The sequence below is a fragment of the Triturus cristatus genome, chromosome 4_2 (assembly GCF_964204655.1).
Source record: "Triturus cristatus chromosome 4_2, aTriCri1.1, whole genome shotgun sequence".
NCBI lineage: Eukaryota > Metazoa > Chordata > Amphibia > Caudata > Salamandridae > Triturus > Triturus cristatus.
Window position 1 is genome coordinate 602348448 of NC_140586.1, and position 25075 is coordinate 602373522.

The 25075-nt window shown below is 43.4% G+C and overlaps 2 protein-coding genes across 5 annotated transcripts in view; one reads left to right on the plus strand and one right to left on the minus strand.

Moving 5' to 3' along the window:
- The window catches only part of FPGT (fucose-1-phosphate guanylyltransferase), a 98161-nt gene extending 74894 nt beyond the window's left edge, over positions 1-23267 (minus strand). Inside the window, exons 1-2 of one of the 3 annotated variants that reach the window (XM_085602278.1) lie at positions 23167-23267; positions 5282-5449 (exon numbers count right to left, since the gene is read on the minus strand). In XM_085602278.1, the coding sequence (XP_085458404.1) occupies positions 5282-5449; positions 23167-23242 (244 nt within the window). In that variant the 5' untranslated portion in view covers positions 23243-23267. The remainder of the gene's footprint in view (positions 1-5281; positions 5450-23166) is intronic. The other 2 variants (XM_085602277.1, XM_085602279.1) reach the window with 2 other exon arrangements.
- Positions 23268-23810: 543 nt separating this feature from the next.
- Positions 23811-25075, plus strand: part of LRRIQ3 (leucine rich repeats and IQ motif containing 3) — a 432105-nt gene continuing 430840 nt past the window's right edge. For both annotated transcript variants that reach the window (XM_085602282.1, XM_085602281.1), the window contains exon 1: positions 23811-23917. The gene's annotated coding sequence lies outside the window, so the exon portion shown is untranslated. The remainder of the gene's footprint in view (positions 23918-25075) is intronic.

Consider the following 25075-nt stretch of genomic DNA (forward strand, 5'->3'; position numbering starts at 1 on the left):
CGCCACCACATGAAATGCTTTTCCGCCCAGTAGGCAATCGGGCGGATTGCATACCGGAGGAAAAACGGCGGACGGCCTCCCCGTCCGCCGGGGTCCCCCCGCCATGGTAATGTGGCAGGGGGAATTTGAAAGCGGGCGGTGATTTTTAGCGGGCGGATCGCCACCGCCATACGGGCGGTGGCGATCCGCCCGCTATACTAATGACCCCCCTAAGTGAGGTATGTTCCTTCCCAAACAAAATACCGGGCGCCTTCACTTGATGTCTTTAACAGTCAAATTAGAGCCTGTGTCCTCAGTTTATATTTTACAGGCTGCTCTTCAAGCCTCATTCCACACATCGTTTTGCCAAATAACTCATCAAGGGAATCACCGTTTGACAATATCTAAAACAGTCATAAGGCAAGTTCCACTCTCTTTCGATATTGCTTAGAATGATGAGCTACTGCTCAACAGTGAAGTTTTAATGTAGTGCACCATCTCTAAAGCTGTTTCTAATTTACAGCTTGGTAAATGTTCTAACTTTTCTCTACTTTTTAGATTTTTGGCTACACCACGCGGCTATCCGCGTCATTAATTGCTACACAGCATCCGTGATTTCTACCCCCGAATGGTAAGAATAGTTATACAGATTTTTTCTACAAGCTCATGGGAAAGTTGAACACAGGGACACCCAGCTGACACAACTCTTCTTCGTTTTATAATATTTTAGTGTTTGACCTGTCCTGGTCCTGAGGAGAACCCTTAAAGAAAAGTGGAGTTCTGAAACGCGTCGACCCACCCCAGCTAGCTGTAACCATCATCAACCTACTGATTTATACGGTGTACAAACAAGGCAATTCGCCTGTTGTAGTTGTTGCATTGGCTAGCTGTGCATGGCAGGCTTCTAGAGTATGAAAATGTATACAATCTGTGCCGCCATTATTTCACTGTTAAATTGAGGATTGGTCTATTGTTTCTTTTGTTAGTCTGTGTCAGGTTTTGTCATTTTTGGTTATTCAATCGTCGAACGTCAATTGTGTTGTTATTATTGTTTGATGTTCTGTTGAATATCTCCAAAATTATTGTTCTTCTCGTTAACATGATTTAAATGGTCAATATATTAAATAAATAAATAAATAAGTAAATGTAAATGTAAATGCACAGATATTTATATAGCGCAAATCACCAACCGGTCTCTAAGCGCTTGCTTAGGGAACCCGTCCTGGTATTCCCCTGTGAGATAACCCAGCAGGGCATCCACAAGGTGAAAGCCAGGCATCCCGCCGCGAGGGGCCATTGTGGAGATTAAGCAAGCTATTGCCCAGAGTCGCAGAGTGTGAACCCATGAATCGAGTATGCACTGGAGCGAGAATTATCGAGTCCATGGACAATTTATGGACTCAAGACCCAGCCGAGCCGGGAATTGAACCCTGGTCCCGGGCTGACCTCTGCTTCCAGGTCTGCCTACTCTAACCAGTGAGCCACACTTCTCCACTAAGTGAAAGGTAAAATAAAGACACCAAACCACTCTAGTTGTTAAGGTGGTTTACTTAAAGTTCTAATTCATAAATGCACACCCAGACAACTTTTTTGTTACAAATCTACTATTGTGGCCTAGATTGGGTGCTAGTATAGGCTCAACCCCCCATAGTTTAAAAAACACTTTCTAAAAGTGGCATTTATAAAATAGTAATGAAAAGCCACCTTTGCCAATAAGCAGGGTTTATCACCACTATTCCAAACATACCAAACATGGCAACGCTACTGCATACAGATCAGAAATTACCACTGAAGAACATATCAGGGAATTCTCAATGCAAAGCTATGAGAGGAGCAGGCCTCACAGCAGTGAGAATCCAAATAGGTTGTATGTCACTAGCAGGACATGCCACACAATGAAGGCGTGTGTCCTAGCTCTTAACTACACAGCACCCTGACCATAGGGCTACTTAGGGCCTGCCTTAGGGGTGACCTATGTGTCGTAAAAGGAGAGCTTCAGGCTTGGCAAGTAACTTTAAATGCCAAATTACTGTGGCAGTAACTGTGCACTAAGGCTCTGCAGTGGCAGAGGACTGAGGCAGGTTTGAAAGGCTTCTTCTTCTGTGGGTGGCCGAAGCTGCGCTGCAGGCCCACTAGTAGCAGTTAATTTACGGGCCCTAAATATATGGGATACCACTGTACAAGGGAATTATAGGTAAATTAAATATGCCAAACAGGTGTAGACCAATCATACCATGTTTAAAAAAGAGAGCACACTTTAGCACTGAATAGCACTGGCAAAGTGCCCGGAGTCCTAAAGCCAACAAAAACAGGTCAGAAAAAATACAGGAGGAAGGCAAAATGTTTGAGGATAACCCTGCAAGATAGGCCAAGTCCAACAAAATCACAGGGACATATACAGATTAAAACAATGTTAGAAACCACAAATTGACATTTGAATAACTATTAGGAGAAAACAGGACTAAGAAGCTTTTCGTGGAGAGGAAATCCCAATGACGAAGATTCCTGAAGGAGATGCACAAACTATTTGTCTGCCTTGTACATCAAACATCTGAGAAGGCGCAATGTAAGAGTGTGTGAGTGAATAAACAACAACGTGTTTTCTATTCCCCCATTTCACATATCAAAACAGATATTAGGAAGTGATGGAATAACACGTGGCAGCACGTTTGAAAAACTATCTACAAGAAACAATGGGAGCTGGCTGCAATAGCACAAGCTGTTCAAGCATCACAACTTGCTCTACTATGGTTCTGGGAAGAGCAAGAGGTGAAGGTGGTCACCTTTACCATTGTGGTTGGCACTACTGGAGTAGATACTATGACGTAGGAAGGAAGCGCAAGACTGCGCGTAATTGACAAGTGCATGCCTTCACTTGATACATTATAGTTTCGTTCCACAAAAAGCTTAAATAACAAAAAGGGGACAAGGGGCACCGACAACAACATATACTACCTAAACAGTTTTGAAAATAAATATGTAATGGCCAGAGGAAAGGACTCCATAGGTAATAATGATATATCAATTAGAAAGTGCTAGAAAAGCAGAATAAATAATAATACCCCTAAAAGTATCCAAATAATGTCACTCCAAAGGGGCTATACAATAAGAACCTTCTAGTCATGGCTAAATTGAAGGGCCTTGGAGCCAGAAAATGCACTAGGAAACATTTAAGTTTCACTGTGGGCCTTTTAGCACCAAAAGTTAAAGGGTGTGGCAGGACAGAACAAGGATCGGGCCCTAGTGTATAAGAGATCGAGTCAGCTAAAGAAAGTGACTTTTTTGTTTATATAATGTAGGACAGCCGCTCTTAACATTTTTACTTCTGTGGATCCCCATTTAATCATTTTTGGGTTCCGGGAACCCCCACAGATTCATTATTGGAATCTGGGGACCCCAACTGGAAGCCGTGCAGCCCGGCCTAAGCATTTTCGATGATTTGAACCTCAAAACAATACACAAGAAATACAAAAAGTGCATTCATCAAACTAATAACAAACAATGAAATATTTTGTTTAATTCACAAACAAATACAAAAAATCTAAATCATACTATATTCTGTTTAAAGCACTTGCACAGTCAGCACCTATCAAAGGATACTTAATTTTTGTCCTCCAATTTCAAATTCCAAAACGTTTACAGAATGTTCTAACATTTTCAACTGTACATTTTGCTTCTTTATTCATATACACTTTATTAATCTGTTAATATTATTTAATTTTCTAAGGAGTCGCGGACCCCCCTGAGTAGACTTCACTTGCCTCCAGGTGTCCCTTAACCAAGGGTTAAGAACCACTGATGTAGGAGACCTTAAGAGGATCATTCAGCAGGGTTCAGGCGATGCCTGTTGATGTAATAACATCCTCTGATCGCTTCAACAATGCTGATCCTTGAGGACATTAAAAACACTCTGGGTTGGAGCACGTGATCCACTGTCTGTCAATTATCTTGTGACAAAGAAAGCGTTGCTAGGGCAGGGATTTTCTGACCAATGTTGTGTGGTTTCAGTGTTTGGGCTCTGCAATCTGTTCTTGCACTTGCTAAAAATGAATTCTTGCACATTTGTTGTTGAAGAGGTTGTTGATACAAATGCCTACTAGGCCATCTGAAGCCAACACCCAACTGCCAATGGTAAAGTAAAAGAGATTTGTTCCATTTTGGTGCCCCTCGCAGTTTCTTGATGTGTGTTTGAAAGTACTCAACCATGGTTACAAGGCACACAAATTATGTTGATGAAATTCTTTCTCCCTACATTCTCTCTCCCCACAATGAGAGTGATGGGGTGCCCAACAAAATGGAAACCACTTCTCCTTGAGCGCTGAATCTTAACTAAACCCAAATATCTTTTCATCCATTCATGCAGTTAACAAAAATATCAGAAATACATTTTATCCTGTTACATACAACTGAATAATGATCGCTTTCTTGCTTTCATTTAATAAACGTTATTGCATGCATGCTTATCGGGCCGGAAATTATTTGTGACATACAGGCATTCAGTCAAATTAATTAAATTCTCAGTTATAGTAGCTTTTTCTTCAGCCTAAATTATCAAAAGAATACAAATATATTAGCTCCTGAACATCCCTCGTCCCAGAACTTAGTAATTAGGTGATCTAGCATTTCAGAAAAGGTTAAAAACCTACCCTCGTCCCCTCTTCAGCTCCATTTCCTCCCCAACCTCATCTCTTGCATACCTTACAGCACTCACAATACATTCAATGAAATGCATTCATACAGTGTGAGGTACACCTTTACACCCTTTTAAGTTATTTCTGCTCACCTATTAAAAGTGCCTCTGTTCACAGCCCGCACCTTATTAGTCATATTGGTCTCAGCCCACTCGGGATGTGCAGCAGTGTGTCCAGTCCAATTTTTGAGCTTCTGATTGATCCACATATCATCCGCCAACATGAAATGGCAATATGTCTGCTTTTTCATTAATCCTGAAGCATAAATCCTCTAAATATGTTTAGCCACTTTCAATCTCCCTTTATCTCTCTCGCTATCAAAATGGAATTTCTTCTCTGCCTATGCTTCTGAAATCTTCAAAAGGTAGGTAGATAGAATGGATAAAGCGCATATTCGTAGGCTCACCAATTAAGCTTTTTTTTATGTACTTTCTTCTGTATAGTTTAACTCGTGACACAGATTGTGGCAAATCCAGCAATCGCCTCCCGTGGTCATAACTACCGTGCAATTCACTATTTATTTCTTTACAGGCAGGCAGTAAGTACTCTGCCCCGTTAATTAATTGCGAATGTGCCAGAAAACAGAAATACACAACGAAATTAATACCAACCAATTTTTGCTCCCGGCGGATCAGCGAAAACATGATAATGAACTCCAAGGGGCAATTCTTTTCGATTAAGTTTTTCAGCTATCTGTTTCTGATAAGCAAGCTCCTGTTCTTTGTCAACTGCTGTAATAACAACAACGTCCCAGAACTCTCCAGGTTGCACTTCTTTGCCTAGAAGGAAAATGAATTGTGTTATGTACTGAAAAACATACGGGAGGTCATTCAATTAAAGAAAATATTCGTCAGCTGATGCATTGCTACAAATTAGCATCAAACATAGTGGCTCGTGCTTACTGCACTGAAGTATCTTTATAAAATGTAACTTTAGACTGAATAATCTTAATGTGCTGACATGTATTTATTTGTAGCACTTGTATATTGCTTACTAAACTTATATGGCGTGCTGAGCACTTACCCACATGGAAAGCGAGCGACCCTGTGGAGAGTTTGCAGTTGGAAAGGTTTTTTTAGCCTACGTGGGAAGCTTTTTCATGTTGTGCATGATGAACACCGTGGTGCGGTTATCATGTTATGTGAGAACATGGGTGATGGGCGAGGGTACTGAAAGACAGACTGACTAATTGTAATAAGGACTAAAACACACAGGCAGCTCAACAGCACCAGCCTAGCTATCTGGGCTTTTGGATGCTGCGTGTTGAGTGAGCAAAACAATGCAAAAAGGGCAACTTATTTTATTTTATTTTTTTAAGTGCAATTAAGGTTTTTGACCCGAGCAGTAACAACACAATCTTTAAAAGGTCCACATTCCACCTACTCCTCCTAGGCCGGAGTAAACTACATTTGGCAGGGGTTTCTGTTACAAACCTCTCTCAAGCTCTCAAAGGCAGATTTACTCAGTTGGGTCATAGCACACATCATAGCCAGATTGGCATCCTGAACATTCCAGGGTAAAATACAAAGTTCTTGGCAGTAAGCTGAACTAACTCAAGAGTGAATCGGCCTTCCTTTGTTACCCTTCTATCCACACCCTCCATGCATGCCCAACACTTTTCTAATATCCCAGATACACTTGCTCTTTTGAGTTTAACTATGGAGACAATCTATTGAAAAAGATGACACAGTAACGGCTGTTATCTAAACATATAATATTCCTACAAGTAATTACTGGTTTCATAACATTTATGGCATCAAGGCATCACAATTTAATGACCACAATAATTATCATCAGTCCAACCCAAATCATCGGGAGTTGTCATTAGTCATGCAATGGAGTCACGTGGTTTGTGATGAAAAGCTTCTTGATTAATTAGTATTCCTTCTGCGGATACATATAGATGCTCAGCCCAGCCAACGCATTTCGTCCTATAAGGACTTCATCAAGGTTGTAATATGTCCTCTAATTCCACATGTGTGTTGTAACTTGAAAAAACACCTTGCGCTCTTTGGAACCCAATCATTGAATAATTATATCAAGAAAGAATCCTCCTATATATGAGGCTTCAGTGCATATATGTGTGCCCTCCTTCATCCGAAGGGCAAAAATGTATTTCTGACTTTGGAAGATGGAGGTTGCCGTTCCAGTTACTTGATAGAAATGAAAAGTCATGAGATTTCTTGAAATAAATCGTTTTCCATCTACTGGTTATTTGTGGGTAATGTACCAGTCCCAAGCCAGTATTTTTGTTCTGCAAAGGAAACTGCTTTCAGCACCAAGGAAGGTGCCACGGCCCGAGAATAGAGGTGGTTGCCCCACCACCTGTTGTATATGCCCTGCCAGAGTCCTATGCCACAGCAAGTAGTAGGAAGAGAAGCACAGGTGGCATGTACCCATGCCCAGTGAGGAGGACAGTGTAACTGTAACGATAGGCAGTAAACTAGCAGAAGAGACGGTGCACTGCTCCCAGGCACCGCAGAAAGAGACTGTAAACTCCCAGAGTGCCTCAAGTAGCCTCAAACTGCCCCAGCCAGGTAAAGGACAGCCAGGTTCAGTGAAACCAATGGCCCCTGTTCCTCAGTAAGAGATAGGAGACAAGTGGGCCGTACGAAGGAAACAAAGTGCTAAGTAAATTAAGAGACTGCTAAGAGTGCACCTCATGCCCCTGGTGGGCTGCCAAGGAATAAGAATGGGAGAGACTGTGAACTCAGCCAAGGTAGTGATACAAAAAAGGCAACTGAACACATAGCAGCAAAACCTAGGGAAAGGCAGTGTCTAGGAGGAAAAGGCCTAGAGCGGCACGAGCCACAAGCTGCCAAAGAAGGTTCAAGGTGCATTGGCTTGAGGGAAAAGGCCATCTGCAGAGGGAGATTGGGTGCCAGATCCGGAAGTGAGTGAGCCCTCAGAGAAAAGAAAAGGGGAAGGAACGTGGCTGCATCAGTCACCCACCCCTAGAACAGACTAGCCACCGCTGGCCCACCGATAATGTCAATGGAGTGACTGACAGTGCCGGTCCTGCCCTTCGGCAGGACCAAGTGCCACCATGGCATAGTCTCGAGGCGCAAGGAGGGCGTCCTCGAGTGAAGACAAGAGGCGCAGGAAGAAAGGTGACTCTCCAACCAGGGAGGTGAGCACCCAGAAGATCCCTCAGGTCCACGAGAAGAAGATTTAGGTCCTACAGAGAGGACATGACACAACAACGAGGTCCCTGTGAAAAGTACATCACAGCAAGAGGCTTAGTCAGGAGACAGAGGAGAAGAGAATCAGTCCTAGGAATCGGACGTGACCAGGCAGGTCCATGAAATTGCATGTCACATCGAGAGGCCTGGTCGAAAGGAAGAAGAGCGTGACTTGATGGCATAAGGCCACATCTTGAAGAAGAAATAGGAGAAGAAGAGTGGCCTGATGCCATGTCATGAAAGAGCAGAAGAGCGGCACAATGTCACAGCGTAATGGAGAAGAGAGAGAGGTGTGTGGCTGACCCGTCACACGGATGATCCTGACAACCAAAGGTGTGCAGGAGGAAGGAATAAGAGCGGCAAGCATCATCACTCTGAGCAAGATGTCACCACCTGCAGTAAAGGTTGTCTAGTGGTAAAACTTGTCATCATTGCCACTTGCATCATATCTCACCTAAGGAGCATCACAACACCTGAGTGGAGCTGTATGCCTGCAAAACAGCCTGTAGAGTAACCAGGTGTCCCTGGCGTCGTGGGAGACTAGCCAATCAGAGACCTTCTGTTACATCCAGTGAACCTGAAGCCTGCTGAAGAGAGCATACTCGACCATTTGTACTATCCACCTTTGAGGTTGCACTAGAGACTTGGTTGTGGTCCTGTTTATACTTCTTCAGCAACCTCGGTTGGGGGTGGGGGTCGAGAAGAGCCTCCAAGCAATCCACTGAGGCCCATGGCAATCAGGGGCAAGGGGCCTCAGGTAATTCTGGTGAGAGGGGAATCTGGACATGAGAGATCTGTCTGTAGCAGCTCCATGACAGGCACCAGACAGCACTGAGGTCGCGTTCGGAGTCCAGATATCCAAAGACTAGCAGATGTCTTTGCCCCTAAGTTCTGATGGCAAGAGCAAAGGCCCTGAGACAACCACCCTTGCGGAGGAACGAGTGACTGGTATGTGATCTTGCAGGTGGTTCCCTAGTGGCCACTTTGCGTGGCCTGGGAGACTTACCACATAGTCCAGACAGTCCCGTGAAAGCCCAGCAGAAAATGCCTCAAGGAAAGTCTGAAGCTCATCCACCGTAAGGTACCGGGAAGCATCTCAGCCATCAAGGAAGACTCTAAACCACCACTTTGCCATCCTCTGCCTTTGCAGGTTAGCCATCCCCAGAGACAGGGAATCTTAAATTAAATCTCTACAGCAGACTCCACCACTGCTCTGGATGCACCATCACAGTGAACTTTGTAAATAGACACCAACACTGTGAGACCAGGCGGGACAGAGCAACAGTGCCAGTGTGGACTGAGGCCCCACGGACAGTTGATCAAGAGATCCGGACTTTATCCACATTGCATTTAGTGCCCAGAGTTCTATGATTAAACTACGGATGTGTGCCGTGAAGTCAGGTGCACTTGTCCACTCATCCTGTCCTACAGAGTGCGTTTTTGTTTTGGAGTTTTGTTCTCTCTCACAGGTTGGACTTATTGTCTATTTTCAATAAGGTCTGGGAGGGATGTAGTGACCGGCTGGTCACGGTCTAGTGTTTCTACAATAATGTGTTTCTACCAGCCACTCCTTGAGGGCTGGTTTCCACACTCACCTCACACCCATCCATCACAGGTGTCACCGGTCAGGTGACCCTGCTAATAAAAGGGGCCAGGTGCATGTGCCCTGGGCCAGTTCTAGTACCATTCTATATGTAGCTGCGTGGTCGTTTGTCCTGCAAGAGGACCTAGGGCCCTAACCATTACAGCCAGCAGCACAATATTTCCTTCACACACAACAGGTAGTGTATAAACAGAAGCAGTGTAAACTTCGATCATGAAACAAACCTGTTCCACATGTACATCAGTAGTGATTGTTTTCTGGCTTACAATCAATCAGAAGATACAGCATGAAAGACAACACTTCAAGCTACCCTCACACAGAGAACCAGTTTAGTACGGACGGTAACAAAACACTCCCCTATCAGCAATCTTACATGCAATCAAAGTGCACTGCATGTAATAGCGTAACAGCAGTTACTGCACAAGAACACACAAATACCCACACACATAAAATCTTAACATACATAAAAACAACAGGCACGCAATCTGCTCAGTTGAGTACTAACCCTTATAGTTCCACCCCACATAAAAGCTCCCTGTATGCTCATAGCCTAGGATAATGAGGTGATGAAGATATTGAACAGGAACAAAGCTGATAGCCCTGCCTGTACAGCATGCCAACCATTACACTTTAGGAACTTCCTCATGACACGTGCCCCTGACAACAAAGACTTCCGCAAAGGGAAAATTCACTAAGCACCCTAGCAGACAGTTATTACCACCATAGAATCTCAGGGCCTGATTTAGAGATGGTGAGAATGGAAACTCCTCCAATGTTTGGTGAAAATGCTCGATCCAGAGGAGATTGCACTGGTGGAAGTTCCTCCACGCTTTACTACTATAGTGGAGAAATTCTATGACTGAACTTTCCTTCATATTTTGCTAATTGCCCAGAAGCAGGAGGGTGTCCATTTCTATCAAACACTTAATTAGAGCTCAAGGGACATTAAAGGACAAAATCATGTATAGGTTAAAAATACAACCTTCACCACAAATGCACAACATATTTAATCTGATCAGTAGAAATGAAATCACAACAACACATGCCAGAAAGGAAATCATTATCACCTTTGAGAACGACCAAAATGCAGCTCCGATACTCTTTGAATACTCTGCCGATTGATAATGTACTGCCCTGATTTCTACTAACGGGCTGAAATCTTGCATGGGATTCTCAATGACTAGCTTGCCTCTTCTGTAGAGCACACATTTACTCTAAGGAATGCTAGGCTGGATGGACCTGCCAGAATTTGAACCTGCTACCATAGGCTCAAACACATATTCCTTCAGTGAATGCTTTAGTAGGAGATAAAGGACTAAGTAGGTAGCCTCCGACCATTAAATCCCAGAGGCAAAGGGTAGCATGTGGTACAGGTTAGCATGTGGCATATTCCATGGGATTAGTTTAACTTTTTAAATCTTTGATTATATGTATTGTGTTAGCCGAAGAGAAATAACATTCATCCCAAGAAAGTAAAGAATCGATACATAAAATAGGCTAATGAAGTCATAAACTTGCAAGCATTCGTGAAAGCATTTCACTTCTTCAGACAGTAGCAGTTTCACTTCTAAGAGACTGGCATGGGTCGGGCAGAATCAGCCATTAATCTGCAGGAGTTCCTAAAGGGCCACCCTGTGTGTATGAGAATTAAAATTACAAGCAATATCTTTGAAGGACCTTATAAACAAATCCCTCTTCAGCCAGATGTCATGATAGTATTTTTTGGCACTGGAGGACCTGTAAGGCTGGAGCAAAATCACTCAAGTCATTTCAATTTCCCGGGAAAGCTGAGAGGGTTAGCGAAGTCTATGTTGCATTCTAGGATCATCTGCAAGTCTCAACGTCCGGATACCCTCTGTGCTGTGTTTGGATAAAGGCTCCGAAGAAAAAAGCAGTGAAATGTCTGGTTAGTCACAACGAAGGGCAATGGCAATTTTGGTAGGTGGTTCTTACGTGCAGAATGCTAAGGACGCCGTCAGACAGTAATACTGCTGAAGTTTGCATTTATTTGCATAGATGCTCTAAATATTATCTGCTATTGTGTCACATTAATTTTTTCACAGCCACATATATGCATCTGTTATTACAAGCAGATGCAGCTGCTCCGGCTGCGACGTGGTAGGGCGGTAAAGGGGGGGGGGGGAATAAATACATTAAAAAATATATATTAGAAAAATTACATAAATTACGACTTGCCTGGCGCTGCGTCCACACCCTCTTGCTCCTTTCCTGATCCTCGAACTGGTGCAAACTGCGCAAGTTCCCAGATGCCAATCCCAGCGCTTAATTCATGCTGGGAATGCTATTCCTAACATGAGAGAAGCGCCGGGATTAGTCTGAGTCGCTCAGACAGTGCCTGGGAGCCTGTGGCTTTTCTCCACCCGGCTGTACAACACAGCCAGGTGGAGAAATGCTAAGTGTGCATGACGGTTTGGCTGGCCTAAGACGGCCGGCCAAACCGCCATGCGCACTAAGTAGTGCCAAAAACACCTCCTCCTGAAGCTCAGGTTGGCCCGGCCACGCCCCGCCCTGTGACTTGGCTACCCAGCAGAGCCAATGGAAAAAAAGAAAATGATAATAAAATAATTTAATTATCATTTTATTTTTCACTCTTGCCTCTGCTGGGTAGCAGAAGTTAGCCGAAGCTTCTCCTCCATATCTAAAGAGTTGCCCCTGATAACAAGTCTTACTCACCACATCCCGGGGGAAAGGTACCCGTCCTATTCTGTGGCTTCACACTGCGTAAATGGAAAGAGTGGGATGTGCACTTCAAGTCTCTAGATGCAGAATCCTCTTTATTTACCGCTTCATAAGCAGTGACATCTCAACACGTTTTGGTCATGAAAATCTTGATCACAATAAAAACCTAAGAAGATGTGATGGCACTGTACACCAGTAAAGCACACATCAATGGCATTACAGTGAGTAGCCATTTTATGAAAGCTATAACCATTTGTTACTATTTACACACAGGGATATTGCTTACAATGACATAATGTTCTCTTTAGAATAACATCTTCAGTTTTAAGGATGGGGCATTGTGATGTGTAACTGAAATTGCATAGCTGAAGTTCATAGATGGCGCTTCATCATAGGGTTAAAAAATATATGCCTTTTCAATTTGCTGAAAACCTCTTTTAAAATAAGTTTTATCTCCACTTCACCAGCACCATCAGTAACGTGACCATTGAATTTTAGGATGTAAGGGTTACTGACAGAAATAACAGACTGTCTTCTTAATGCCAGCAGTAGTCACTAAAATAAACTCAAATGTAGCATCCCTTACGTGACAATACTGAGAGGTGGGGTTAACTTAACTGTAGCAGCTATGACAGCTATGAGTGGGAAAAAGAGATTATGCTGGAAAGATTTAAAGAAAAATGGTACACTCGATGTGTACTTAATAGAGATGCTGAAAGAGGTGAACTTAAATCTGGGCAAGACCTCTTACATGATGGTATCAAAGATGGAGGGAAGACACAATATAATGATGTGTGACTACTTTCCACTCTAAACAAACGAGAGGAAAATAAGGACAATTATATTTAAACAATGATGTTCTCTAATCCGATATCAGTAGTCTCATCAGTTCCAACCATAAAGCTACCTAAAGAAGGAGTAGTTCATTGTGAGACAGACTAGTCAGAAGTACTATCATGGGTAGAAATGAACAGCCAAAAATGTCTTAGTAAATTTCTATAAATGTGGTAATTGTGAGGCATGCACTCCTAGCGATTTTGGGAAATAATATGAAGTACCACACACTGAGTTATTAAAAAAATCATCACTTGACACAAGTAAGCAATTTGACCAATGATAAACATTACCCATTGGCTAGACGCTCATGAAATGCACAGAGGCAGAAGTAATCTGCTGAGATATTTTTCTATTGACATAGTGCTACCGTACAAACAAGGTGCTCACAGAGAACTCCAGTTGAGATGCATAGAGTCACCGTTTAAAACAGGGTTAGAAACTAAGGTTAGAACTTGTTTAAAACATCGAAGAGGAAAGGAAAGAACAATTTTAATGAATGTTATATAGATTGCTGGATTTCGATGTTTAACCGGAATGAAATTTCATGTTTCTATCCATCGTCGACAACATAATTTATTTGATGTGTATTGTTTCCAGACATCTTCAAGAAGATCATTCATGTAAAAACAGGTATAAACAAGTTGGGGGAGATTCTCAAAGAATATCAGTTCATACTTAGTACAATGGATTTTTAGATTTAATTTTCAATAAGACTATGTACAACGTACAGATTTGCCTTGGACTAACTAATATTCACAAGAACCTACTTCCTGAAAAATCTTTTTAGTGCACAGTTGTCGTTCCTTCAGTTAAATCAAGATTGTTTTGCCCACTTTGCCTTTATGAAGCGTCTGAAATAGCTGAGGTTCAACAGGAACAGAAAAAAATGTAGATTTATTTGGAAAATTAACTATTACGCAACATATCCCATAGTTATTTAGTAGTGATTTATTTTGTTTAACGTAAGAGGTAGTTGCATTATGTTAAAAACTGTCCACAGAGATGGGACTGCTGTCATTTCCTGCTATTATGACTGATATGTAATACGTTTGTAATAATATATGATAGATCAAATGGATAATTACTCTCAAATCAAATACGAGACGATATGCCCATTTCGACCTGATTAGTAAGCAAGTGTACTCTTTGCGAAATAGCAAAGAGGGGGAATAAAATTAATATTTTAGAATTTTAATAATGAATGTTGCATTATTGAAATACATATGTACTAGCAACTCAAAATAACAAACCAGTTACTCGTAATGGTAGAATTAGCACGCTACCAAGGATCAGAATTATACTGTCAAACTTGCCTTCAACATGAGAAACAAAAAGCTATTTTTTCCTATAGGAATGTGCATCATCATTTTAAAGAATTGATGCAATTATAGATAGTTAAAGTCACTGTAGTATCCAAGTGGCTGTGATAAATTGATGCAGCTAAGAAATTAGATCAAGTAATAGAACAGTACCTATCTATGGCTCACAATAAAGTTCATTTGATTTACAAATAAAATATTTAAACTATTCAAATACTGTACTGAAACCCTTCAGTGGCACTTGTTGTATGCATTTCAACTACAGACACATTATTAATTCAGAGGGGAAAATCCTCGGGCTGCCCACCGAGCCCATTGTTGTGTGTGTTACGTATGGAGCCTATGACGATAAACTTTTTTTACAATCCCAAAATAAAAATGAAAAGGTCAATTTTTAATGTATAGAGCCCAGAAATGTAATGTAATGAGGTGCTTATATAGCGCTCTATCACCCGACGGGTATCCTGGCGCTTAAAAAGGAGAGTCCCCACCAGAAGTTAATAGGGGCAGCCGAGGTGTGACACAGGAAGGGAGGAAAAGAGAGATAATATCAGAGGGAAAAATTACTCCAGCCTAGGGAATAAAAACGTTTTCAACTTTTTCCTGAAATCCATAAGACTTTGGACCTGACGTAGATCCAAAGGGAGAGTGTTCCATAGCCAAGAAGCAACGGCAGAGAAGGATCTGCCACCTGTTCTGGACCGCCTGAACCTGACTACATTCTTCAGAAATGCAGAAGCAGAACGAAGGTTTCTAGTTGGAGAATACCAGCTGAATTTTCTTTGCAGGTTCTTAGGGCCCATTCCATGAGCTGCCCTAAAGACAGTGCATAGAGCTTTGAATTGAATTCGCTGGTGGATCGGCAGCCAATGCAAATGTGGTTGAGGTCCCTCTCTGCCTATTTAAAGCGAGGTTTGCTGCATTGGCCTGTATTCTGTACAGCTTCCCGATAAGGGTGTTAGGCGCACCCAGATATAGAGAGTTGCAATAATCAAGTCTGCTGAGAATTACGCATCTCACAACCTGCGTTCTAGCAGAGTTAGGCAAGAAAGGGAGGATCTTTCTCAGCACTCGGATTAGTGAGAAGCAAGTGCCAACCGTTTTGTTAACCTGAGAATTCAGTTGGAGATCCTGATCCACCATCACCCCCAGATTGCGTACTGTGCTAGAAGGGGTAATAGGTGCGCCAGTAGGGGACAGCTGAAAGATGGGTAAAACAGGCTGATCAGATCTTCTGGAAGAACACAGGACCACTTTCGTTTTAGAGCTGTTAAATTGTAACCAGTTCTTCTTAAGCCACTTCGTGGTGCTAGTCATACACTCATGAAATCTTTCCAAGGAAATGGAATCATTCCCTTCCAAGGAAACCACGAGCTGGGTATCATCCGCGTAATTCACCACCTCCACTCCAAAAGATCTAATATGCGGAATGAGAGGCTGCAAATAGATGTTAAAGAGCACAGGACTAATCCCTGAGCCCTGCGGGACCCCCTGTCGTAAGGTAAACTTGTTAGCGGAGAACGGCTGAAGGCACACTGTCTGTATCCTGTCTGTTAGATAAGAGCAAAGCCAGTCAAGGGCGCGACCGGTCACACCCTGGTCTTTAAGTCTCTCCAACAGTATACCGTGGTTTGCAGTGTCAAAAGCCGCTGACATGTCCAACAGCACCAAGATCACTGACTGGCCACTGTCTGCCCGCATCCTCATATCATCAAGCACGGTAACAAGTCCTGTTTCAGTACCGTACTTGGGCCGAAAGTCAAATACTCCTCAAGATACTGGGATAGAGACTTACTGACGATGCGTTCCAGAATTTTAACAGGATATGGCAATAAATAAATTGGCTGATAGTTGGCCACACACCCGGGGTCAAGCGTGTTTTTTTTTTAGAAGAGGGGTCACAACTGCTTCCTTCCAGTTTTTAGGGACCTCCCCCGTACTCAAGGATAGATCACAGATCTGTCGTAAATAGGGAAAGAGCTCAGCCCCGTATTCCTTCCAGATTCTGTGGGGAAGGGGCTCCAGGGGGGACCCAGAGGAGACACTCCTGACTAAGGTATCAAATGTTTCCTCATCCGGAATGCAAAAGCAATCCAGAGTATGCTGGCAATGTTTTAAAATGGTAGGGTTGCTGGGCTTAGAGTCTGGTGATGGCAGAGAACACTGCTCAGCATTGGACAAATGCGTATGAGCTGAGGATATGTTGTATTGACCCTGATCAAGTATGTGGATCAATATATAAATGCTTCACCTTTTCTTGTGTTATGTTATGTGTTAGACCTGGCACCTTGGCGTGAGTCTCCCTTCCACTTTTTGTCGCTGTGCCTCATGTGTTTTTATGGTGTTGGCTGCTCAGAGCACTGTGCCACTGCCAACCAGTGCCACAGTGCAAGTGCTCCCTATTTAAAATGTATATGTTGGTTGGATTCCATGATTGGCTTATTTGGTTTACTGTCAGACCCCAGTAAAGTGCACCAGGAGTGCCAGGGCTTGTAAATACAAATGCTGCTGGTGGGCTTGCAGCACTGGTTGTGCCACCCACAGAAGCAGCATGGTAAAGTGTATCTAAGGTCTGCCATTGCAGAACCTGCGTGCAGTCTGGTACTGTCATGCTGACTGGGCAAGTGCACACACTTGCCAGTCCCTAAACCTTCCCTTAACTTCATATTTGTCACCCCTATGGTCGGCCCACGGGCAGGGTGCATTGTAAGCATAAGGTAGGACAAGCCCTGATGTGTGTGGCATGTCCTAATAGTGAATTACAGCCATTTTAGTTTTTCACTATTGTAAGGCTACCTGTTCTCCATAGGCCAGAATGGGCTGTTAGAATTGTTACATCCTATGATCCTAACAGACCCAGGGAACATGGTAGAAATTCGAGTTTAGTATGCCTGAACTCAGAATAATAAAATACATCTTTTAGTAACGTTTATTTTAATATTCTGTGTTTGCAAATACCACTTTTAGAAAGTTGGTATTTGCTTGCCTGACCATTTTAGCCCGCCTCTGCTATGATGTGTATCTGCCAGTCTGGTTGTGTGAGTGACAGGGCTGGGGAAACCCAGAGGGGCAGGGCTAGGTAGCCTGGTGGTGAATAGGAAGATTGGCAGTAACATGGGTGGGAGGAGTACACCTGGGCTCTGAATAGGGTTGTGCTCTGCTACCACAATGCTGGCTCCACGTCCTGCGGAGCGGCTGATGTCTCTGCCCTGCACCCTGAATAGAAAGGCAGAGTCAAGTCAACAGAGTGCTCAAGAACTGGTTTGGACTGGGCAAAGGCCCCTCTACCCCAGAGGAACAAAGGAATTAGGGGTATAAGTATTGGGACCCTGCTGCCAAGAAATTAGATGCTGCTGAAACAAGAAGAACCTCTGCCAGAGGAGAAGGAACTGGGAAAGCTATAGGACAGAGGTCTTCAAACTTTTGGGTGCCGAGACCCCCCTGTCAACATTTTCAGTCGTAAGGACCCCCTCCTGATAAACATTTCTAAACCTGTAGGCAGGGCTTCTGGAATTACGAGGCAGGTGAGGACCAAATTACACTACAGGCTTGACTAAATCGTGTGGGAAGAAAATTTAAATAATGTTATGTGATGCAGCGTTATTTTGGAATAGAATTGCTTCATTATTTTGATTTTTTTTGCACACAGTAACACTGAGGAAAGATTTCACCCCATCAGTACCAGTTTATAACCAAAATACAGCAATTAACATCAGAAGGATGTCTAGTCAACCTTTGTGATGGGCCTTCCACTCCGCAGGAATACGAACTGCTACATTAGAAGCTCACCTGGCCCTGGCCGGGAGCAGCAGGGGTCCCTTAAAACCCTGGTGGTCTTGTGCAGAGTTAAGCAATTTACCCATGCCGCTTTCCTCTCACCCCTCCCTTCCATCCCTCTCTCCTCTCCTCTCCCAATCCTGGATCCCTCTCTCACTTTGCAGGCCATTTTCTTTCACCCCTTCTTACAACTTCTAAACTCTCCCCATTCAACTTCTCACTTCACCCTTAATCACCTCTTGCCATTCTGCCTTTTCACTGCCCTCATCTCTAACAGTTTCTCGCATTTATCTCATGGTCTCTCTGGCCCTGTCACCTCCCGTGCCCATCTGCATTTCTCATTCATCTCAAGTCTCTCCATTCAAATTGTTGTCTATTTGTATCGTACACCTCTCCAGTCCCCCATTCATCTTTCACATCTATGTTTTGTTTTTTCACACCTTCTTGAACCAATGTCCCTCTCCCCTGTTACCTCAGCACCAGTGCTTAATTTGAGCAGGTGGTTTCCGTTGCTCCGCACTGGCACCTAATTGTGCACACTGGCAATATGACCGTCTGCCACATGCCACTTGATGGCTCTGTCTGTGTAATTTAGAGATGAGCAGAACAGCTGTTTATTAATTTAATATACATTAAAAACAATAAACTCCTGACATCCATGCCATTCTTATAGCTTTGGGGGCTTGAAATAGTCACACTTATACAGTGTTATGGTTGGTAGTTGCATAGGTATTGACATTGGCCACACATGCAAGGCAATGGGTGGGTGGTTAAAGTTGCAGTGGCCTACTGGTGAGGTTCCTGGCACATGTTTAATTACAAATTAATCACTGCTCAGCACCCACCCCAGTACTCCCTCTCTTCCCCTATCGCTGCTGTCCCTCACCAATGTCGCATCAAATTACTTTTTAGGTCACAGATCATCTCTCAGCTATCTTCTCTCACAGTTTGAAAGTAGCCCTCCTCTGTGCCCTCAACTTTCCCTCACACTCACTTCTTGCGTGTCCGCACTTCCCTTTGGCACTTCACATTTCTCCTCATCCCTGACCTCTTCAATCAAATTCCCTCACTCCCTTGCTGTCCTTTCTCATCCTCTCATCTCTCCTCACCGAGCACACGGGTTGGACCCGTATGCTCCTCTTGGCCTGTGCCACTCTGCTTATTGTTCCCTAATTCAGGAAGGCACGAATTGTCTGTCTTGCTGTTTTGGTGCAGGCCACACAGTTATGGAACGTCCACCCTCCTTTGCTTCGCTCCACCAAGACTCTTTTATCCTTTAGGAAGATATAAAAACCTGGCTCTATGCTCTGTAGGTCACCCCTTTGGCTGGTTCTCCTTCTCCATCTGTATGTTTCTCATTTGCCTTCAGGCAGCAGATGGCTATTAGCCCCAGGACACCTTTTGGTAATAGCAGCACACTACAAATGTAAATAATAATAGTAGTAGGCAGAAGCATGGGAGCGACTAGACCCAAACTTCGCGAGGGGGCCTACACTCCCAGGCAGGGCTGGCCATAGCACTGGCCACACACGGCGCAACAGTCTTTTTTGGTGCCCCATCCCCGTTTCCTCCTTCTCCATAAATTCCCTCACTACCACTCACCAACAAAACACCTCATCTCTCAGTAGCACCTTTCCGACAAACATTTTTTTTTTATAGTGCTACTCAGTTTACTCACAGTTCTGTGATCTGCGTAGTACATGTTCTTTGTAGCAGGCACATTAACCCTCTGCACTCTGTGGATGAGAAGTGTGCCCATGTGAGTGCACGGAGAGCAATGCAACAGTGTAAGAGTAGGGAAAGAGGAGTGACTGCAGGGTGAGTGAGGTGACCATGAATTTGGGTGCGGATGTAAGTGCAGAGTGGGACGAATGAATGCATGGTTAATGATGGGCTTGTTTGAGCAAGTTGCAAATTGAGCAGTGAGGGGACAGGTGAATGAGGTGTCACATGAGTGCAGATGAGTGGTGTGACTGCAGGCTGAGGTACAGGGTGAACAACGCAAGTGCATTGTGATTGCAGAGTGATCACTGTGAGTGCAGTGTGAGAGGGTGAATGATGTGAGTGCATGGTGATCAGTGTGAGTGCATTGCTATCGCTGTGAGTGCAGGGTGAGCGTGAAAGTGAAGTGTGAGAATGAGAAGTGAGTTCTCTGAATGCAGGGCGCATTCCCAAATACTTGAAGTAACTCAGCATATTATTGACGGCAGCGTAGGGTTTAAGATACAAGTTAAACTATTGCTATTATGACATTAATCAGGGATCGAGGGTGGAGGAAATAAATAATATGCTGATCCTGCAACACACTTCCAGTCCTATGGTTAGGGTTGCCTGCTCATTATTTTGATGTCCCAGACGGTACAAAAATAAGCAGTCACCTAAAGCTGTATATTTCAGCACTCATCTGTGCGTACTTGGAACAGCAAATATAAATAGAAAGCACGTTTAATTGTGTTCTAGGGCTGCCTCAATGATCCATGACTGATAATTAAAGGGAACAAAGACAGAAAAGTCACATTACGAATGAATGCATATGATTTTATTTACAATCCCATTTAGTGTCAAGAGGAGGCCTTTGCAGGCTCTTTAAACATCAAATGGCTGGTATTTCTCTTCTTGCAACCCTACTTTGTATTTATTTTCGTGAAATGCATTCTCACACTACTGCAGTAACTGTAAAATACAAATGTAAGGAAAAGACAGAGTTGGGGCCCAGGGGGTACTGGAACTAGAAGAAAAAACTAAGCCTCAGTAACCACTTTACAAAAGGTATGTAAATCTGCAAATGGTCCTTAACGACCTGTGAAAAACTCACGAGATAAGACTGCAGACAGCCCAGCGGAGCCCACAGCAGCTCGAGCTGAGACACACTACGGGGGAGGAGGGGGGCTAAATCCCTTGTTGTGCCTGGGCAGAAGTGTGACCGGGAATGCGCGAACCCCTTTCCATCACTTCACGGCCCCCCTGGGGGTCACGCCCCACACTTTGAAGACCCCTGCTATAGGAGGAGTACAGTCCCTGACCTGGGGGATTGGCCTGCAGTGGTTGCCTTGCTGCTGAAGGAGAGGAGAAAGACTACTAAAGACTTTGCTTCAACTTGTGCTTTAAAAAGATCTCCAAGGGCTTGAACTGAGCTTGCCCCCTGAACGAAGTCCCAGGACCAGTGGACTTCACCCCCCAGCTCCCCAGCTCCCCAGAGTCTTTTGGAAGTGCCTGCTGCTGTTGTTGGGCCTTCTGGGGGACTGCGTGTCGCAAGGAGCTGGAAGCGCGACGCAAGGAAGAGAAGCGTGCCGCCGTCAGAGCTGTTGCCGTCGCATCTCGCAGAGAGTGTCGCCGCTGCAGCATCGCATCGAGAGGAAGCGTCTCACATCATTCCGGAAGTGTCTCGCAACGCCGAAGAAGCGTGTCGCCATCGCAGCCATCGTAGCTGTCGCATTGCACCGCATCGAGAGAAGAGTCTCGCATCGAGGAGGAAGCGTGTCGCCATCGCAGCCATCGTAGTTGTCGCATTGCACCGCATCCAGAAAAGCGCCTCGCATCCACGGAGAAGCATGCCGCCGTCGGAGCCGCTGTCGTCGCATCTCGCAGAAGGGGTGTCGCCGCTGCAGCATCACATCGAGCGGAAGCGTCTCGCAACGTCGGAGAAGAGTGCCGCTGCCAAGGTCGCGGTTGTCGCATCTCGTCAAGGGTGACACCGCTGTAGCTGACGCATCGAGTCGAGCCTTCTCGCAACATCGGAGAAGCGTAACGCATCTGGAAGATCCCGTCTTTATTTCTTTTGCACCAAGAACTTCAACGCATCTGCATCGCTGCAACACTTTTGTTGCCCTGTGTGTCGCATCTAAGGTACATTGACTTAAAGTGTCGCATTTAAGAACTTAAGAGAAACTAAGCAATCTTCTACCAACTAAGCAACCGTATTGTGTATTTTTAATCGTTTAATTATCTTGTGATAATCCTATATAAAGAATCCTTATTTTTAATATAAATACCTGTGTGGTGTCCATTTGTAGTGTTGTCACTTGGTTACTGTATGTGTTCACAAATGCTTAACCTATAACGCTCTGAGATAAGCCTCGTCTGCTCGCGCCAAGCTACCTAGAGGGTGAGCAGGGGTTGTTTTAGTAGTGTAACCCCTTACCCTGACTAGAGGAAAGGTTCCCTGCTTGTCACAAGTACCTACCTGTGCCAACCAGAGAACCCGGATTCTAACATTATGTTATTTAGCTTATATAGCGCCCTGAATCACCCCCAGAGGGATCTCGGAGCTTGCGGAATTGCGGAAGGAAATGTGACGGTATGCTATACTTAAAAAGGGTAGTTTTCATGGCCTTTCTGAATTTCAGGTAATCAGGGCATGTGTGCCATGTAGAAATGTTTAGTGCACCCCGAGATTTATGCTAGATCACACTCTGTAGTACTGACTCATAGTGGTGAGGGGGGATTGTTTAAGTGTTATAGTTATGGCACTGCCAAGACTTAGACCTACGAATGTACCGGGGAGTATTTTTGGACCCATGCTGTCCAAGAACGCTATAATGACTGTGTTGATCGATGTGGATGTGTTACTAATTGTGTGTGCGTGGTGCCCGACAGCACATTTCTACAGCGGCGCTACGGAGAGGGCCATATTTCTGTAAATATGTCACTCTCATCCTGCTCTCTCCTTCTCATGCAGCGCAACATTTGCAGCTGCTGCACTGCGCTGTGTGACTAGCAGGTTGTATATTGTAACTTTTATCTATTTATCGCTTTCTACAAAAAAAATATTTTGATATTTGCATAAATACATGGCAATTAGTGCATAATCTCTGGAATGTATCAAGTGACGGGCTAAAATACCGGTTAATGTCACTATTTACACAGCAGCACGTAAATAACGCCACTGTAATGGTTAAAAGCAGCAAAACATTGATGTTCATTCTCTCAGAGAGGAACATTCCATGACGTTGCAGCTACCAATAAATTGAACTTCTTATGGAAATTAATTAATGCGCCCAGAACCTCGTGAAATAGCATTTTGGCGTCAACGAGTAGACACTCGTAGTGGCACATAAAAATGTTCACTCTTTCTGTACCTCTTATTTTATCAAACTGCTTTAACTTCCTCCGTGTATCTTTTTGGAGCATAATCTCAGCAGAAGATGTAGCCATTCTTTCAGCTGTCCACGAACTTCCTAGCCATAGACAAAGAAGAAGGACGTGGCACCTATGTCTTGTTACTGCGGCAGGTGCTTAATTTCTTCGTAAAAAAAGGTCGCCATCTTAGAATGAAATATGTTGTAATGAAAGAAATCATATACGTTTCAACGCGTCTTTAAAAAATAAACCAAAGTTTGTTGGTTTGAAACTAATTGTACATATTTTATACACGGTGCCTGAAAACCTAAACTACAACCCAGAAAAGTATAAACATAGATTTGCAATTTCTGTACTGAAGTCCCGATCCGCATTGTTTTCGTAAATTTACTATTTTCGTGATTTTTTTTTATTTTAATTCCCTGAGCTTAGAGATTGCTTAAACCAAGTCCAGACAGCTGCAATTATGTTGTACTTCTTTGCTCACATCGCTACGTAATTGAAGGGACTCTTTACATTATCAAATAGAGTTACATCCTTACGGTTACTGCAAAACAAACTGTATTTTTTGCTAAATTAACTAAATGTGCACGACATACTATGAAGTCAACTATTCTGAGGGCTAACCTTATTTCAGTTTCATGTGACATCATGTTGTGTCCTGTTGGGTTTCCACAGCAACCAATGGAAACACCTACCAAGCGTGCACAAAGGTAGTAGGCATCAGCAGAGCTAATGCGGACGAGGCAGGTGAGGATACTGATTTCTCTGTTTCAATGAACAAATTGTAACCAAAAGATTTTTTTTACAGCAATAGTCAATTTCTAGTTCGACTATGCGAAATTAAACACAAATGTTCTCAGAAATTTCACATGTAAGTATTTTCCGTCATGGTGTCAGGTTCTTCTTTTGTTACCTTACCTAAACTATACTCCTTTCCATCTCATGCAAATGTCGCAGCCGTCACAGGGGCGGGGGATACTTTTTTCTGATAGAACACATCGTACTCATCATACTCCATTTCAGTTGTTTGCAAAAAGGTTTTCTGTCTATCCAAAAACAAATTCCTCAAAAATTCTTAGCCTTCTTGATGCCTTTTTAAGTATATTGATATTTGCAATGTTTGAAATAGGGACTGTTCTCTACGTTTGTCCTTTTCTTGTCAAAATATTTATTTGGAGAACCCTGGTCTATTTTTACTCGCATAGAGCCACTTGAGCGTAATATTTTTTTCAGAACTCCAAGTTGCATGCATGATAATCTTATCCATTCCAGGGTTTTTCTTTACATTCAGAGATTTGTAGTCCTAGGCTTTCAAGAATTTAAATACATGCAGATTGTAAATAGAATTAAATCAATTAGGCCACGTATCACTTTGCTAGGGAAATTTGAACTAATTGAGTATTTGAAATCAGGGGGCCATAGAATTAGAGATATATATAAAATATTTAATGATGCAATAACAGATGATATCGACAAAATCGAAGCTGCATGGGCTAAAAAATTAGGAGATCCTGAAATAGATATTGATAAGGCGCTAGCTATGGACAAGAGATTCTTACGCTCCACGAACCTCAGAGCCCAACATTACAAAACCCTATTTAATTTATACTACACGCCCGAAAAACTATTTTCGTGGGGGAAAGCGAGAGACAGTAACTGCCCCAGATGTGGAAAAGGTACGGCAGATCTTATACACATGTTCTATGGCTGTGAAAAATTGAAATTAATCAAAATTGAAATAACACGGTTTTTAGAGGGGCTACTTGATGTTAAAATTAACCTATCCCCGACCCTGATAATAATTGGCTGTGACGCGAAACTAAATATAAGTATCGAGGCTGAAGCTTTAGTCTTTATCTCTGCAGCAGTTCTTAGGATTCTAATTAGCGCAGCCTGGAAGGATAC